The sequence below is a fragment of the Oryx dammah genome, unplaced genomic scaffold (assembly GCF_014754425.2).
Source record: "Oryx dammah isolate SB20612 unplaced genomic scaffold, SCBI_Odam_1.1 HiC_scaffold_29, whole genome shotgun sequence".
In the NCBI taxonomy this organism is placed as follows: Eukaryota; Metazoa; Chordata; class Mammalia; order Artiodactyla; family Bovidae; genus Oryx; species Oryx dammah.
Genome location: NW_024070213.1, coordinates 73,627,901 through 73,644,108, shown reverse-complemented (window position 1 = coordinate 73,644,108; position 16,208 = coordinate 73,627,901). Strand labels below are relative to the sequence as shown.

General features: G+C 43.1%; 1 protein-coding gene across 7 annotated transcripts in view; it reads left to right on the top strand.

Annotated features, from left to right (window-relative positions):
* Positions 1-13,812, top strand: part of BEST3 (bestrophin 3) — a 55,475-nt gene extending 41,663 nt beyond the window's left edge. For 6 of the 7 annotated variants that reach the window (XM_040233442.1, XM_040233440.1, XM_040233445.1 and 3 more), the window contains one exon: positions 11,292-13,812. In XM_040233442.1, the coding sequence (XP_040089376.1) occupies positions 11,292-12,213 (922 nt within the window). In that variant the 3' untranslated portion in view covers positions 12,214-13,812. The remainder of the gene's footprint in view (positions 1-11,291) is intronic. The other variant, XR_005719727.1, reaches the window with a different exon arrangement.
* Positions 13,813-16,208: the final 2,396 nt, after the last annotated feature.

Genomic DNA, 16,208 nt, shown 5'->3' with positions numbered 1-16,208 from the left:
ATGATGGCTACTCCATTTCTTCTGAGGGATTCCTGCCCGCAGTAGTAGATATAATGGTCATCTGAGTTAAATTCACCCATTCCAGTCCATTTTAGTTCGCTGATTCCTAAAATGTCGACGTTCACCCTTCTCATCTCTTGTTTGACCACTTCCAATTTGCCTTGATTCATGGACCTAACATTCCAGGTTCCTATGCAATATTGCTCTTTACAGCATCGGACCTTGCTTCTATCACCAGTCACATCCACAGATGGGTATTGTTTTTGTTTTGGCTCCATCCCTTCATTCTTTTTGGAGTTATTTCTCCACTGATCTCCAGTAGCATGTTGGGCACCTACTGACCTGGGGACTTCCTCTTTCAGTAACCTATCATTTTGCCTTTTCATACTGCTCATGGGGTTCTCAAGGCAAGAATACTGAAGTGGTTTGCCATTCCCTTCTCCAGTGGACCACATTCTGTCAGACTTCTCTACCATGACCCGCTCATCTTCGGTTGCCCCGCGGGCATGGCTTAGTTTCATTGAGTTAGACAAGGCTGTGGTCATAGTGTGATTAGATTGACTAGTTTTCTGTGAGTATGGTTTCAGTGTGTCTGCCCTCTGATGCCCTCTTGCAACACCTACCATCTTACTTGGGTTTCTCTTACCTTGGGCGTGGGATATCTCTTCATGGCTGCTCCAGCAAGGCACAGCCGCTGCTCCTTACCTTGGACGAAAGGTATCTCCTCACCATATCTTAATTCAAAGAAAGATGTAACTGACAAAGCTCATCCTTCTCTGTTGAATCTGATTTGAATATTTTTAAAGATGTGTTAAAGGCTTCTGTTTTAAAAACAGCATTTTATAATTTCTAACACCAAAGCAATGCTGAATCTCCCAATCCTTGTGCTTAGCACCCAGAATAGAAATGCTTTCACAGATATATTTGTTTTGAGCATTTAATAAACCACATAATTTATTGCACAGCCTCTAATCTCCACTTAGTAAACCATTCTATGAAATAACTGAACAATGAAAAAGAATCTTTCCTATTTGAACTCCATTCCCATTACCATACCTAAGATGATTTCAGTTGAATCTCTTTGTTCTTTGTCATAATATAGAATGCTTTCTGATCTTCTATTTCGACTGAGGCATCGTTTCATTAGCTTAACCATGGAAAGATTAATAAGGCACCCACAAGCAGCCAAAAGAAGAGTTGTCCATAAGATGCACATCAAGAAAACATGCCCAAACCCTTAAATGAAAACATTATTAGATCTTCTTCAGGCAATTGCAGACACTTAACGCTTGATAAACCTCACCTAACCAAATCAACAAAGGTCCATCTAGTCAAGGCTATGGTTTTTCCAGTAGTCATGTATGGATGTGAGACTTGGAGTATAAAGAAAGCTGAGCGTCAATGAATTGATGCTTTTGAACTGTGGTGTTTGAGAAGACTCTTGAGAGTCCCTTGGACTGCAAGGAGATCCAACCAGTCCATCCTAAAGGAGATCAGTCCTCGGTGTTCATTGGAAGGACTGATGTTGAAGCTGAAACTCCAAAACTTTGGCCACCTGATGTGAAGAGCTGACTCATCGGAAAAGACCCTGATGCTGGGAAAGATTGAGGGCAGAAGGAGAAGGGGACGACAGAGGATGAGATGGTTGAATGGCATCACCAACTCAACGGACATGAATTCTGGTAAACTCCAGGAGTTGGTGATGGACAGGGAGGCCTGACATGCTGTGGTTCATGGAGTTGCAAAGAGCTGGACACAATTGAGCAACTGAACTGAACTGAACTGAACCAAATCTAACCTAAAATATTCAAACTCAAGTCAACTTTGCTGAAAATAAATTTCTCTTTTAAGCAAACGAAAAATAAGATTCAGGCCCAGGCCACCACAGCTAGTTTGAGGGAGAATGCTTGTCTTCACATTTTACCATCATGAGTTCACTCCAAAATTCTTATTATTTTTAGATACTTGGATTTATCTGTTAGCACATACTTTTAAGGCTCTGAGGAATGGGATACATGGATATTAAAGACCTGAAGTCTTATAACTCCCTTTAATCCAGTGTTGGAAATCAAAGCAGCCAAGAGTAAAGCAGCAGAGACCCCTTTAAGGCATTGGAAAAACCCTAACAAAATATTCATCAATAACAGCTAAAGGACTTGAAATTCTGGAGAAGAGAGGTTGAGCTGCTTAAGAAGTGAATCACTCAAGTGTGTTGTGAGGGATGTCCACGTGGGGCTGTGCTCACAGTGTGCTGCTAATCTAAGAGCAGCTCTCAGTCTGGCAACCTTAAACCTGCTGACTAAAGTCCTCTTCAAAAATCACCACTGTATTGGGCTTTCTGCCATGATTCAAGTATGTCAAAATTTCCTCACATTGGTAGTGTTCTCAAGGAATAGGTCTGTGAAGTCAACTAAGTATCCACTTAACAAAGAGGTTGTTGTCCAACTCTTTGCAACCCCATGGATTGCAGCACTCCAGGTTTCCCTGTCCTTCACTGTCTCCTGGAGCTTGCTCAACCTCATGTCCATGGAGTTGGTGATGCCATTCAACCATCTTATTCTCTGTCGCCCCCTTCTCCTACCCTCAATCTTTCCCAGCATCAGGGTCTTTTCCAATGAGTCAGCTCTTTGCATCAGGTGGCCAAAGTATTGGAACTTCAGCTTCAGCATCAGTCCTTCCAATGAATAGTCAGAGGTGATTTCCTCCAGGATTGACTGGTTTGATATCCTTGGTGTCCAAGGGACTCTCAAGAGTCTTCTCCAGCACCACAGTTCGAAAGCATCAGTTCTTTGGTGCTCAGCCTTCTTTATGGTCCAAATCTCACATCCAGTAGACAACTACTGGAAAAACCACAGTCTTGACTATATGGACCTTTGTCAGCAAAGTGATGTCTCTGCTTTTTAATACGTTGTCTAACCCGTCTCTTATGTCCCCTGCATTGGCAGGTGGGTTCTTTACCCCTAGCATCACCTGGGAAGCCCTAAGGAAGAAGGCTTCTTTCTACCTGGGAAGAAGAGAGGTATTCAAATTTCCATTAGAGTTCCTTCTGGGTAGGAACAAAGGACTTTAAGATTTATTCAGTTCTGTCAAACTACAACCACATACCCGGAAATCATTCCAAAAGTTCTAAAAATATGTAGAAATAATACAATTACTTTTTGCAGTTATACATATACGTATTTAATGTGCACAAAGCATTTAAGATAGTACAGCACATTTGGAAGTATTCTTAGTAATATTAGTTCAAATTTTCAAAATATGTTTTCAGGCAAGCAGACTGTGTCGAAATGTGGTTAAATATACTTCTAGATGGATGTTTTATTCAGTAATCCCTTCTTAGCCAACTATAGTCAAACATTTTAACTTAACAAGAAAATATATAGTCTGATATATATATATACATATATACTATTGCATGTGTGTGCCATAAACAACCAAAAGTATCTCAAAATCTGAATCACTAACTTCAACAAAAATGTATTCTTGGAACATTGATTTTCACTTAATGTACAAAAAAAGGAGAGATGGAAATTCCCAAGGACGTGAATGTGCATTAAGTTTGTAATTGTAGAACTTGCTCAGGGATTTTTTCATATACCGACACAGGGTCACAGCTGATGCTTAGTTTTTACTGTCTAAGTGGTATGAGAGGTACAGGCAGCTTCATGTCCGTTTCTAACAAAACTCATAGGATACAACAGTATTGAAAGGTGGGGACTGTAACTTTGGGCCACAATTTCTTTTTGCAACAGCCAGTGTAGACTGGGTCAGCAGAACCAAAGTGATAACGTGAGGCTAGATATACCTGTTATTTAACCAGATTTGCCATAATCCTTGGTCCAAACTAGCAGAGAGGCAACAGAAAGGCCTCTGGAGGATGGCCAGCTCTCTGGGCTCAGCAACCTCCCATGATGCTTCACTCATTAAAGCTCTCTCTCATCAGGAAAGGAGCAGGCAGGCAGGTTGCGGGGTGACTACAACCTCTGTCAGCCTACCTCTATCAACTTAGCATGAGGGTTTTTACTCATTTAATAAATCCCTGGTTAGCTTTGACAGTGAGTCTGCAGTGCAGAAGGTTAAAAATAACAGTGTGCACCTCTAATAGGTTTGAAGAGTACATTTGCTTTGCCCATGAATAAACACTCCTGCACACGTGTCTCTACCCTGATAGATTTTCAGGCAAATTCCTGGCTCCCTCCAAGGCAGCTGCTTGACTTTGAGGACACTCACAATTTCAAAACAATAAATCTGACATGAGACGTAGAGCCCATCGTATTAAATATCATTTTCCTAGATTTCTCATTTCAGCTCTTTTAAAATGACCTCTTATTATTTTAATTTAAATTGTCAAAATACCACTTCAAACGTGGCCACAAAGAAAGAGAAACAACATCTTGTTTTATTGTTTGAAGTTCTGTATTTACCTGATTACACTAAAGAGAAGGGGTTTGTTTTGCAAAAGGCTTGCTTTGAAAAACTACATTAAATGTTTCAAGTCTTGGGGCCGTTTTAGTCTTTCCATGTTAGACACACCCCAAGAAGTCTGGATGTCAGCTGCCATCTTCTGCAATCCTGTGCCCAGCCTCTTCTTTATTTACTCAACATCCTCATCTCATCATTAAATGACTACAGTAGTCATCCCTTCCAACATGTTAATTGCTAGATGGCAGCTTGGAGGTGTAGTAACATTTTAAAGGACACTCTTAAAGGAGAGAAGGGAGTGACCTTCAGACAGACTCTATTATTTTTTCCAACCACATGTAGCAACAGGAAGTGACAAGCGTTCTCCTGTACCCCTGAGCAACCCAAGCACCTTTTCAAGAGGCCTTAATTATATCAGAGCCCTCAGATATTAGCTATTGGCCAGGGAGACTGTGGAGTTGGTGGTTTTGTAGGTATCCAAAAGATATTCTTTAAACCTTTATCACTTTTTTATTTTTTATTTTTTTTGGCTGCACAAGGTCTTTGTTGCCAGGCAGGCTTTCTCTAGTTGCAGCAAGTGGAGGCTACTCTGCATTGCAGTGTGCAGGCTTCTCATGCAGTGGCTTCTCTTGCTGTGGAGCACAGGCTCTAGAGCGTGGGCTTCAGTAGTTGTGGAGCATGGGCTTTAGTTGTTCTGCAGCCTGTGGATCTTCCTGGAGCAAGGATTGAACCCATCTGCCCTGCTTCAGCAGGCAGATTCTTAACCATTCTTAACCAGGGAAATCCTCAATAGGCATTTTAAAAACTGTTCCTTTTTAACCCTTGAGATTAAATGAAGAGTACATCCCAATTCTGACGTGTAGATATGACTTGTAGAAATAACACGTGTTCTCCCTCCTTCCAGAACCAACTAGCCTGCTGAGCTTAATATAACCTCTTCTCTCTCTCCCATGTATATCCCTCCTCCCTTTCAAAAATAGCCCAATACATGCCACAACCTTTCTCATTCTAACTTTTTCTACAGTGATAATTTATATTGTGCCATAAATGGTTTAATTTTTGCAGGATTTGACAATGTCTGCAAATGGCACCCAAAACAATATTGGGAGGCAAGTGAGGACAGTCCCACCATCTGATCAGTTTTATCAACTTTCTCTCAAAAAACCCAGTTCCTCCTAGCCTTTCATTTGCCCTCCATCTACTCAACATCCTCATCTCATCATTAAATGACTGCAGTAGTCATCCCTTCCAACATGTTAATTGTTAGGTGGCAGCTTGGAGGTGTAGTAACATTTTAAAGGAGAGAAGGGACCTTCAGACAGACTCTATTATTTCTTCCAACCATATGTAGTCAGTGGTGCTTTAGAAATCATCTCTGAAAGTTTGCCAGTCATTGACAGAGTCCTTTCTATATCGTCTGCTCTTCAAAGCTTTTCCACATATATTATTCCTTTTGAACTTCCAAACACCCTTGTAAAACAAATTGAGTATTGTTGACATGGTTAGTTTCTCATACATCATACTTAGTTTCTCAAGCATGATGCTAAGCCACAGGGAGCTTAAGTGACTCTCCAAAGGTCACACAGCTAATTAGCATCAGCCTGGGCAGCAGTCATCCTGGATCTGCAAGCTCCTGAAATAAATTATCCGCCTCACCACAGAGGTAATTCTCAAATTCCATCCTCTGGACACTAATAGCTTCATGGCACTTTCCATGAATGTCTTCCGGTCTCTAATTACCTGCCTATCTCAGTCCTAGTGAATTCCAGAACATAAGACAGATTTTCAGCTGACCTTCTCTAATATATAGCAATATAATGAGGATGCTTACATTCTATGACATAACGTTTCCGCTGTAATTGTTTTGGGGCATTTTAAGTGGTGTTATATTTGGGCCTCAGGACTGTACTTATCCTGTACTAAAGGTACATTTAAAAAATCAAATAAGGAGGAGAAGAAAGTCTAAAAGGTCTTAAAAGGTACCTGGGAATAAAGAATCTTTAATATATTCTATTCTGTGTTTGTTTTTATGTAATTGGCTGCCCTGGGTTTTAGTTACAGCATGCAGAATGTTAGTTGTGGGATCTAGTTCCCTGGCCAGGGATTGAAGCCGGGCCCCCTGCACTGGAAGCACAGAGTCTTTGCCACAGGCAAGTCCCTATTCTGCATATTTTAATCATTAAACCATTTTGTTCTCAAACCACAGTTTTTGTTGTCAGAGAAAGGAGATGGGCCTTGGGGGTTGGCAATGAAATCTTCCATCACAAAAACATTTGGAAGAGAGGTCATTCAGTCCATCGTGCAGGGGAGTTTCACTCTGGCTCTTTGATAACATGGAGAGCAGGAGGGCTTCCTTCATCACTCCAGCATGCAGTTTATAAAACTGCCCCCAGACCACAGACCACCCAGCATTCTTCCAAAGACCCACTAAGAGGTCTTTTTGACTAATGGTATGGGAAGTTTCCACCTGAAGTTTCTTATACAAAGCATTTTTGGATGAGAACACTCAACAGTGTTGTTCTCCATGTAGTTTTTCCCACTGGGACACGGCCACCAAATGACATGTCTCTAGATAGGCCCTCCACTCCAGAGACAACCCACAGCTGCCCACTGCCCCTGGGGTAAAGTCCTAATCCTTCTACTTGGTATATATGACTGTTTATAATAAAGTCCAGGGCTACCAGTTTTATGCCTGACACTATTCTGTGTTTGACACAAATCCAAGTATTTCCTATTCACAAACACCTAAAGTTCCCTGCTGTCTCATTTGCTCAAGTCACTTTTTCCACCTGGAATATTCTTTCCCTTCTCTGTTTATCTGATTCCAATGCAGTGTCAAAGACAAACTCAACAACTTACTCTAGGAACTTCCTTGGCAGTACAGTGGTTTAAAATCCACCTTGCAATGCAGGGGATGCAGGTTCGATCCCTGGTTAGGAAACTAAAATCCCACATGGATTGGGGAAACAGCCTGTGTGCCATACTTAGCCTGTGTGCCACAGCAAAGAAGCCAAGTGATGCAACTAAGACCCAACACAACCAAATAGATATTTTTTTAATGTAATTTGTCCCCAGTTTAGCTATTTATAAACATGTCTTCTTCCTCCTTTTAAATTATGTTATATAGAGTTTAAGGCAACAAATGTGTTTGTGGTAGATGCTCAATGCATTCAGTTGGGTATGTGGATAAATCTCACGTGTCCATACCACAGTCTCAGAGGCAGGAAGGTGCAATAGGACCTCATGGGTAATCCTGCCCAATGTCAGTTGGTTAATCAGTAGAACAGCAGCAAGAACACTGACCTTTCTGGCATTTACTCTTTGCAACTGATTTGTTTTTCTCCAGTGTATGACCCAAGGCCTTAATCCTTTGCCTCAGTTGAGTGTATACATCCACCACATCAGTGCATAGTTAAAAAGGTTTTCTATAGGGTTCATGAAGTTTTGAAGTAATAATAATACTAACATTTTTTCCTAGAAGATTTTGTCATTCTTACAAGGTTGTGTGGCTTGGAAATAGTTAAGGGAAAAAAAGAAGTAGTTAAAGAAGATAAGCTTCCCTGGTGGCTCAGACGGTAGAGAATCTGCCAGCAATGCAGGAGGCCTGAGTTCAACCCTTTGCTCAGGAAGATGCCCTGGAAAGAGGAATGGCAACCCACTAAAATATTCTTGCCTGGGAAATCCCACAGACAGAGGAGCCTAGCGGGCTGCAGTCCCTGGGGTGGCAAACAGTCGGATACGACAGCGTGACTAACATTTTCACTTTAAGGAAAACAAATCCCAAATAAAAAGTCAAGATCCCACACGGAGGACAGAGGTCTGTCTTGTAAAGAGACGTTATCAGGTACACCTCGGTTCCCAGGGCATGTCCAGCATGGCAGTCTTAGGGGTCCACTGCTCCCATGTCCTCTGTAACTAAATGGGTTCCTAGAGTATGACTGGAGATCTGACCTAGTGAAATGCACCAAGTAGTGTCACTAAGGCTGCTGAAGCATGAACCTGGCGTTTCTCAAGTCGATGTAACAGAATCTGAGCTGTGCAGGCTGGAGGCTGGGCCAGAAGCCTATCTGGTAGCCACGGGCACTGCCAGGGCTTTAGAATAACAGTACAAGGTGGTAATTGGATGCCATCCCACCACATTTAGCCAGTTAATCATCTCAATCGTCCATCTTTTATTCATTAACATGGAGGAATGACGATTTCTTTGGCCACTCACTTTGCCCTTTCAGGTTACACCAATATTATGCTGTTCCAATTTTTTCCTCTATGTCTCATAAAAGGCACCCAGTTTTAGCATCTTGTCACTTCAGATGTCAGTGTGAACGCTGGAATGGGATGGCCAGGTCACTGTTGCTCCCAGAATCAGCAGGAGCATCTGTATAAGAGCAAGTCTTTAAGTAGTTCTTTCGGAGCTTCCTTAAGACTGCACGTTCACGGAGATGTGAGACAAATAACCACATGATCCGAGGCAGGAGCCTACCTTACTAAACAGTATCCCTTACTGCTATCTCAATCATCCATTTATGTCAGCCTTGAAGGAGAAGGTTAAAAATGGTAGGATTATTTGCACATACGTGTGTGCGTGAGCAGTCGTTTACGTGCTCAGTCTTGTCTGACTCTTTGCGAGCCCATGGACTGTAGCCCTCCAGCCTCCTCTATCCATGGAATTCTCCAGGCCAGAATACTGGAGTGGGATGCCATTTCTTCTTCCAGGGCATCTTACAGACCCAGGGATTCAAACCTGCATCTCTGTGCCTCCTGCATTCTGCATTGGCAGGCTATTCTTTATCACTAGCTCCTCCAGGGAAGCCCAGGATTATTTATTTTATGTCTCAAGGTTAAAAATTCAACAGAGTATTCTTCAAAATACCAAATCAATCAGACTTAATCACCAGCGGAGCCCAACCACATTGCAAGTCCATACCACCTCCAGGGAAGTACTTCTTCCACAAGTACAGAAACACAAAGCATGGGCAAGGAATGATAGCAAAGACCTCTGTGCAAAGAATATATTGTACATATTATTTTGTTCCTGGGCTCTACCTCAACATTTGACACCTACGTAGCAGAGTTCATATAGGAGGGAGTAAGAACAAAGGCTTTGGCGCTTATAGTACTTAACAATTTTTTTAAGGGGACACATGTTTGAGAGAGAGGACCATTTTAACAATTATTTGTTGCTGTCATGTTGCAAATGTCTTTTTCCTTAATTTTATTTCAAATTCCATAGTTGAATTTTTTGACGGACAACAAGATGCAAGAGGTTCTGTTTGTGGAAATAGAAAGGAGTGTACATGAGGGGAAGAGTGTGTTTTGTTTGGCAGTTCTTGTGCTAGTATTTTGTTTTTGTTTTTAGTGCTGGAGGGCAGCAACTTGGCAAGTAAGGCTCTAGTTAGCTTCATACTGTATTTACAGCTAGTTCAGTTCAGTTCAGTTCAGTCGCTCAGTCATGTCCGACTCTTTGCAACCCATAAATTGCAGCACGCCAGGCCTCCCTGTCCATCACCAACTCCCGGAGTTCACTCAAACTCACGTCCATCGAGTCGGTGATGCCATCCAGCCATCAACTATGGGTTAAAATGTCTGTGATGCATACAGAATTAGCACTCAACTTCTGTTAAGAGTGAAAGCTTAATGTCTAATTTCAAACATTCCCTGAATATACTTCCTCTATCTAATCATACATTAACTTCCAGCAACTTTTATAAAGTATACACAAATGGATTATTAGGAGAACAAACAAAGGTTTTGGAATCAGATATTCTGTGTTTAGCTCTCACTAACTGTATATAGTCTTAATGAATCTCTAGGGCCTCAGTTTCCTCACTTGCACAACGTGAATAATTACGGCACAAACACACACGATTACTGTGATAATTGAATTAGTACATGGGAGGTACGTGGTCAGTAAATGTTAGCTGTTGTTTGGATTGTCTTGAATTTAGCTAGGATCCTTTGTTTTGGGGGGTTATATGTACCCTGGGAAAACATGGCTTTAGTTCACTTGTAACAAAAGAGATCAGTCCTGGGTGTTCTTTGGAAGGAATGACACTAAAGCTGAAACTCCAGTACTTTGGCCACCTCATGTGAAGAGTTGACTCATTGGAAAAGACTCTGATGCTGGGAGGGATTGGGGGCAGGAGGAGAAGGGGACGACAGAGGATAAGGTGGCTGGATGGCATCACGGACTTGATGGACGTGAGTCTGAGTGAACTCCGGGAGTTGGTGATGGACAGGGAGGCCTGGCGTGCTGCGATTCATGGGGTGGCAAAGAGTCGGACACAACTGAGTGACTGAACTGAACTGAACTGAACAAAAGAGAAAGAACACAGATTATATCTTTTTCTTTTTTTAATGTCCAAGTCTCTAGATCCGTGATTCTCCAAGTCTGGGCGGGGACCTCTGGAAATCCCCCAAGAACCAAGACCCCGAGATCCAAGTCCTTAAGGTCAAAACTATTTTCATAATAACAGTAAACTGTTATGTGCCCTTTTCATTCTTGTTTTTTGGTGAGTATACAATGGAATTTTCCAGAGGCTACATGCTATGTGATGATGTCATCACTGAGTTCATGGAATGTGTGCTTGTACATTCTTGTGCTTTTTTATAGTCCTCAGGCATCATTTCCAACACTGTAAATAGCAGTAGCTATAACCACATAAACCAATCCCTCCAGGGTACTCAGCCACTTTTAAAAGTGTAAAAGGTGACCCCAAAGTTTGAGAACCTCCGCTAGATTATCTCACATTAAAGTACCCCACTCCCTCCTCCATTTCAAAATCTGTCATGTGAGACTTTGCTTGGGCTTTGACTCCCAAGGTCAAGCCCCTGAAGCTGCTCTGCCTGCATTTTGTCCTCATGTGTTTCAGGCTGTCTGGGTCCGACCTGCCGGGTGACGAGTGGCTGTGGGATTTTGAGAAGCACGGTCATCGCCATTCAGTGATTAGAAGAGTCAAGAGGTTCCTGAGCGCTCACGAACACGCCTCAAGCCCCAGGAGGAGAAGCTACGGGAGGCAGGCCAGCGACAGCTCCATGTTCTTCCCCCCGAGCGACCTCAGCCCAACCAGGGATCTGCTGGATGTGCCTCCAAGAAGCCCTCACCGTGCCTCGGCCGCTGGGAAGCACCCCCAGTCTCCAAAGGGGAGCCCCAAGCTGCGCTCCAGCCTGGGAGAGCTGTCCACCATCCGAGAGACCAGCCTGAGTCCACAGTCCAGTGTGAGGGGCTCCCCCACCAAAATGCCGCAGGCCCCCGAGGTACTGGTCACAGGCACCGAAGCACCAGTGCCTGCGGCAGGGCATGACCACCATGACTCCACGGCCTCCATCCAGAGCTCCGACTTTTCAGGGGTTCAGCCCAGCAGGCCTGGGCAGCAGGAGGGCCCTGTGGGGTCAGTCCCGCTCTCCTTAGAGAAAGGGGTGCCTCCTCGGGACCCTCGTTCCCAGACTGTTCCAGCCGAAGCTGAGAGAAACAGCCTCAAGTCTGCCTCTGAGGAGGACTCTCATGAGAAGGACAAGTCCCCCCAGAAGTGGAGGCTCCTGGACTCCAGACGCACCTCCCTGGCAGGCCTGAGTCTGGATCCCATGAACCCTGAGCCACTTCCTTTACTGGACCCAGAAACATCCTCAGAGACCAGTGGAATCACCTTTGCGGCTGGTTCTCGAGTCTCTCCTGATGTGCTGCATTTAATAGAAAACCTAGATACAAAAGAAACGGATATTGTAGAGTTCAACAATGAGCACAAGGAGGAGTCTCCCAAGGGAAGGCCAGAACGTTCTAGGACCTGGTTCTAGCCTAGATTCTTACTTCCCCAAAAGTTCAAGCAGTAGTTCCAGACCATACCTGGGTGCTGGTCAGTTTTTTTTGAAATGATCATACTGTGTAAGCTACTTAAAACTTTGAAGGGCATTACGATACTGACATTATTGGAAGATCAAACACATTCATGCTATCTACCACAAAGTGACTTTCATGGAAGTTACACAGACCACAGTGATGTACCTTAAACAAATAAGGAATCATATAGATTCATAGATTGTTATCAATTATAAATTCATAGATAGCCTTATAAATTCATAGATTGTTAAACTGTGAAAAAGGCTTTATAGATCCCAGTCCGATCCCCTAGTTTTGCCAAAAGGGAGACGAATGATTCTCTCTTCCCCTTTTTTCCCCCTTTCTTCTTTTCTTCAGTTATAAAGACAGGGAGATGAATCATATGATGCCTCAAAAGCCCCTTCGTAATGCTGATTTCCCTGTGTGAGGCTTTCTAACCATCTTACTCCGCTTTCTATAACTATCATCATTTCCTAATTCTTAAGTTTCATCTGCATCAGAAAGCTCCATCTCCCTTCAATTTTCAGGACTTTATTTTCCTCTCATCTGCCTTTATTTCCTCATCCTTTTATCCTTCTCATCCCCCTAGTCTTTCTCCCTCTCCAGTGACTCTATTCCCTCCCCGGCTTTCAGGTTGTAACCTTTTCTCTGGCTGACTCTGTTGCTTACTTCCTGCCATGATTTTCAAGGAGGTTTTGGCAGTTTCCTTCCGACCAAGCAATTGAAGTGTCAGTAAATCCAGCCTGACTTCTCCCAGCCTCGCAGGAAGGGGCGTGGGAGCTTGCTGTGTCCCGACCGCCCCCTCTCCACCGTGGCCATCCCCTTCTGCAACCATTCTTAGGTCCTGAATACTGAAGAAGCAGCAAAGCCATGAAAACTGCATAGCCAAATGCTTCAGAAGCAAATAACAAGGTTTGAAACTGTTCCACTCAGACTCTTTAAGTAAAAATCCCCATCATGTCACAACACAAGACCAGTTACTGTGTCTGGCAGGTTGTCTGGGGTGAAGTAGGGTAGTGGAGCTGGGAGGTTAAGGGAGTCCAGGATCACAGTGGGGAGGGCACGCTGGCTAACTTCCTCCAAGGAGTTCTTGGTCTTATCGCTGGGGGCTCCCAGCTTTGCCCGGAAGGCCATGTCTAAAGAATGCTGCTCTATTTCTGTCATGTGATGAAGCTTGACTGCAAGCCTAAAAAACAAAATAATCCTAACTGCTAGCACTTACTGGGTGTTCACAAAAGCACGTAAAGTTCACAGAGAATCCTGCTAATCCTCATAAGAATCCCATGAATTGGCATACTATTATCACTATTATTATTATTATTTTGACCTTGGCTATGGCAGTCACATTTATTTTTTAGCTTTTTTAACTTATTTATTTTTTAATTGAATGATAATTGCTTTACAGAATTTTTTTTGTTTTCTGTCAAACATCAACATGAATCAGCCATAGGTACTATTTTTTACCTATTTTTATCTATTTTTAAAAGGAGTCTTTCATTTCTTAATGTTAGTTGTTATTGTTATTCTCTTATTGAAATAATATGCCTTAGACCAATGCTTGTTTGCTTTCTTTCTTTCTTCTTTTTTTTTTTTTTGTTTGACTGCATGTCATGTGGGATCTTAGTTCCTGGACCAGGGATTGAACCCCAACCCCCTGCAGTTAAAACCATGGAGTCTTAACCACTGGAATACCAGGGAAGTCCCTATCTCCATTTTAAAGATGAAGGAAACAGAGGCTTTCGAGAAATAATTTGACTAAAATCACCAGACTAGGAAATGGCAGGGCTCAGATTCAAGCTCAGGTTTCTCTGACTCAGAGCCCACATTCTGGTCCAGCATGCTTCATCCCTGACGCATGCTCATCCCCGTTGTCTGTAGGGCCCTGAATCTGCCAGCACTTTGCCCAGAATTCTGGAGGATGCCCCACGGGAGCCGAGCATAAGACTCTCCAGCCGCGGAGGCCTGTCCTGGTCCTCCCCATTGAAGTCTACCTTGACCTTTTGTGTATGCACACAGGAGGGCAGTGTTCCAGCATGAAGCCTAGCCATGGTCCTCTTCATTTCTGAGGACAGAAGAAAATTAGCAGAACCCTCACCTCCCTTCCCCAACTTCTCCCAGCAAGTAATGTTATATATAGCACATTTTTACAAGACATGGCACCCAATGGGCCACCCCAGCTGCATGACAGCAATGACATTTACTTGAACTTTTTGCAAAAGGCTAAAAGGTCATAATATTGGGAGAAATGGTATCCATTGATGGTTCTCTATATTGGTCAACAGTGTTACACCTGGGAAAAGTACCCACATTCCTGAAGCATTATCTACAGACTATGAAGTCAGGCCCCAATGCAACAGGGCTATAACACGGGAGCCCTAACCTTTCCCACACTCTTTTCTTTAAATACTTACTTGTTTATTTGGCTGAGTCCAATCTTAGGTGCAGCATACGGGCTTCTGTAGTTGCAGAGCACAGGCTTCTCTCCAGTTGTGGCACATGGGCTTAGATGCCCCATGGCACGTGCGATTTTAGTTCTCCAACCACAGATGGAACCCAAGCGTCTTGCTTTGAAAGACAGGTTCTTGCCACTGGACCACAAGGGATGTCCCTCTTCCAATCTCTAAATGCTATTTTCTTGGATGTTTCTATTTAAATCTTCTATTCTTTTCTCTTTGGCTTTATCTATTGCTCAAATTCAAATAAGCTTCTACTTAGCTGCTTTTGAAATATAATCAATTTCTGTCCCTAAATCCAAGGTGATAAATTATACACAACTACAATCATACATTTTGTGGAAGACTAGGAGGGTTCATTTATCTCTGCCTCCCTCCAACCTTTATATACCTTTGTCCAAAGAATTATTTAACTTCCTCAGTATTTCATCAAAGTTTGAGGTGGCCTCTATTTCCTCCTTGCACTGAAAACTGAAAGAGGCTCATTCAGTGAGTCCATGTGGTTGAATTCAGCTATAAATTCCAGCCAACAGTTGCCTAGATCAGATGGAGAAATTCTCTATAAACTATAAGGTGAGTTTATAGAGACAGACTGAAGTGGCAAAAACAAAATAATTTCTTCTCCTGTGCCTGATTTTATTGTCCGCCTAGCCCATTTTCACCTAAATTCTGGAAACTTCCACCTGCTGGATGAATGCTCACAACAACCAGCAGCTTAGTCGTTTGGGCTTATCCTTTCCAAGAACAGGCTCAGCTCTGCTCTGCATTAAATGTAATCCACAAGCCAGAGGTGCAAAGAGGCCAAGCCCTACTTATTGCATTCTCTGTTCTCCAGAAATGACAACTCTGCCCTGATTCTGAGGTCCACAGGTCAGTAAAGATAAAGGCCCAGGAGCTTTTTCTCTGTTATCTAAGAATTTAGGGATAACTGCCCACTCCAAAACAAAGAAGGCTGTTCTCTCTCCTCTCTGTAATGGTCCTGTCTATTTCTTGGGTCACACCTCCACTACTCCGGGCATGTACTGCAGTCCAGTTCAGCTAAACTCTGGAAAATATATTTTAAATAGAATGGAGAAATATATAATTTACTATTAGTCTAAAGAAAAAATTCACTTAACCGTCATACACCACTCTTTTTTTAGTGTTTCCCCCTTCTCCAGAGAAACTGATTCAGTCCTCAGCATTCTGAGACCTTCCTATCACAAACTCTGCTCTCTGAGCATCTGCTGAGGCCAGGCAGCCATGTGGTGTGAGTGACTGAGAACCAGACGCACAGTGTGTAACTCCCCTCCCAGGGGCTTTGTGAGCTCAGTGAGCCCCCTCCTTCTGTCTCTCATATTCCCATCTGTGGAATGGGTTCTTCTCTGCCCCACCTCACTGGCCATCGTGAGGAATTGAGGGAGTTTATGTGAAAGGCAGGGAGCCCAGGCAGCACTGTGTGGGTGAGGGGCCTGACTGGAAATTGATGTCTCCATGGATCCAGCACCAATTGCATAAAA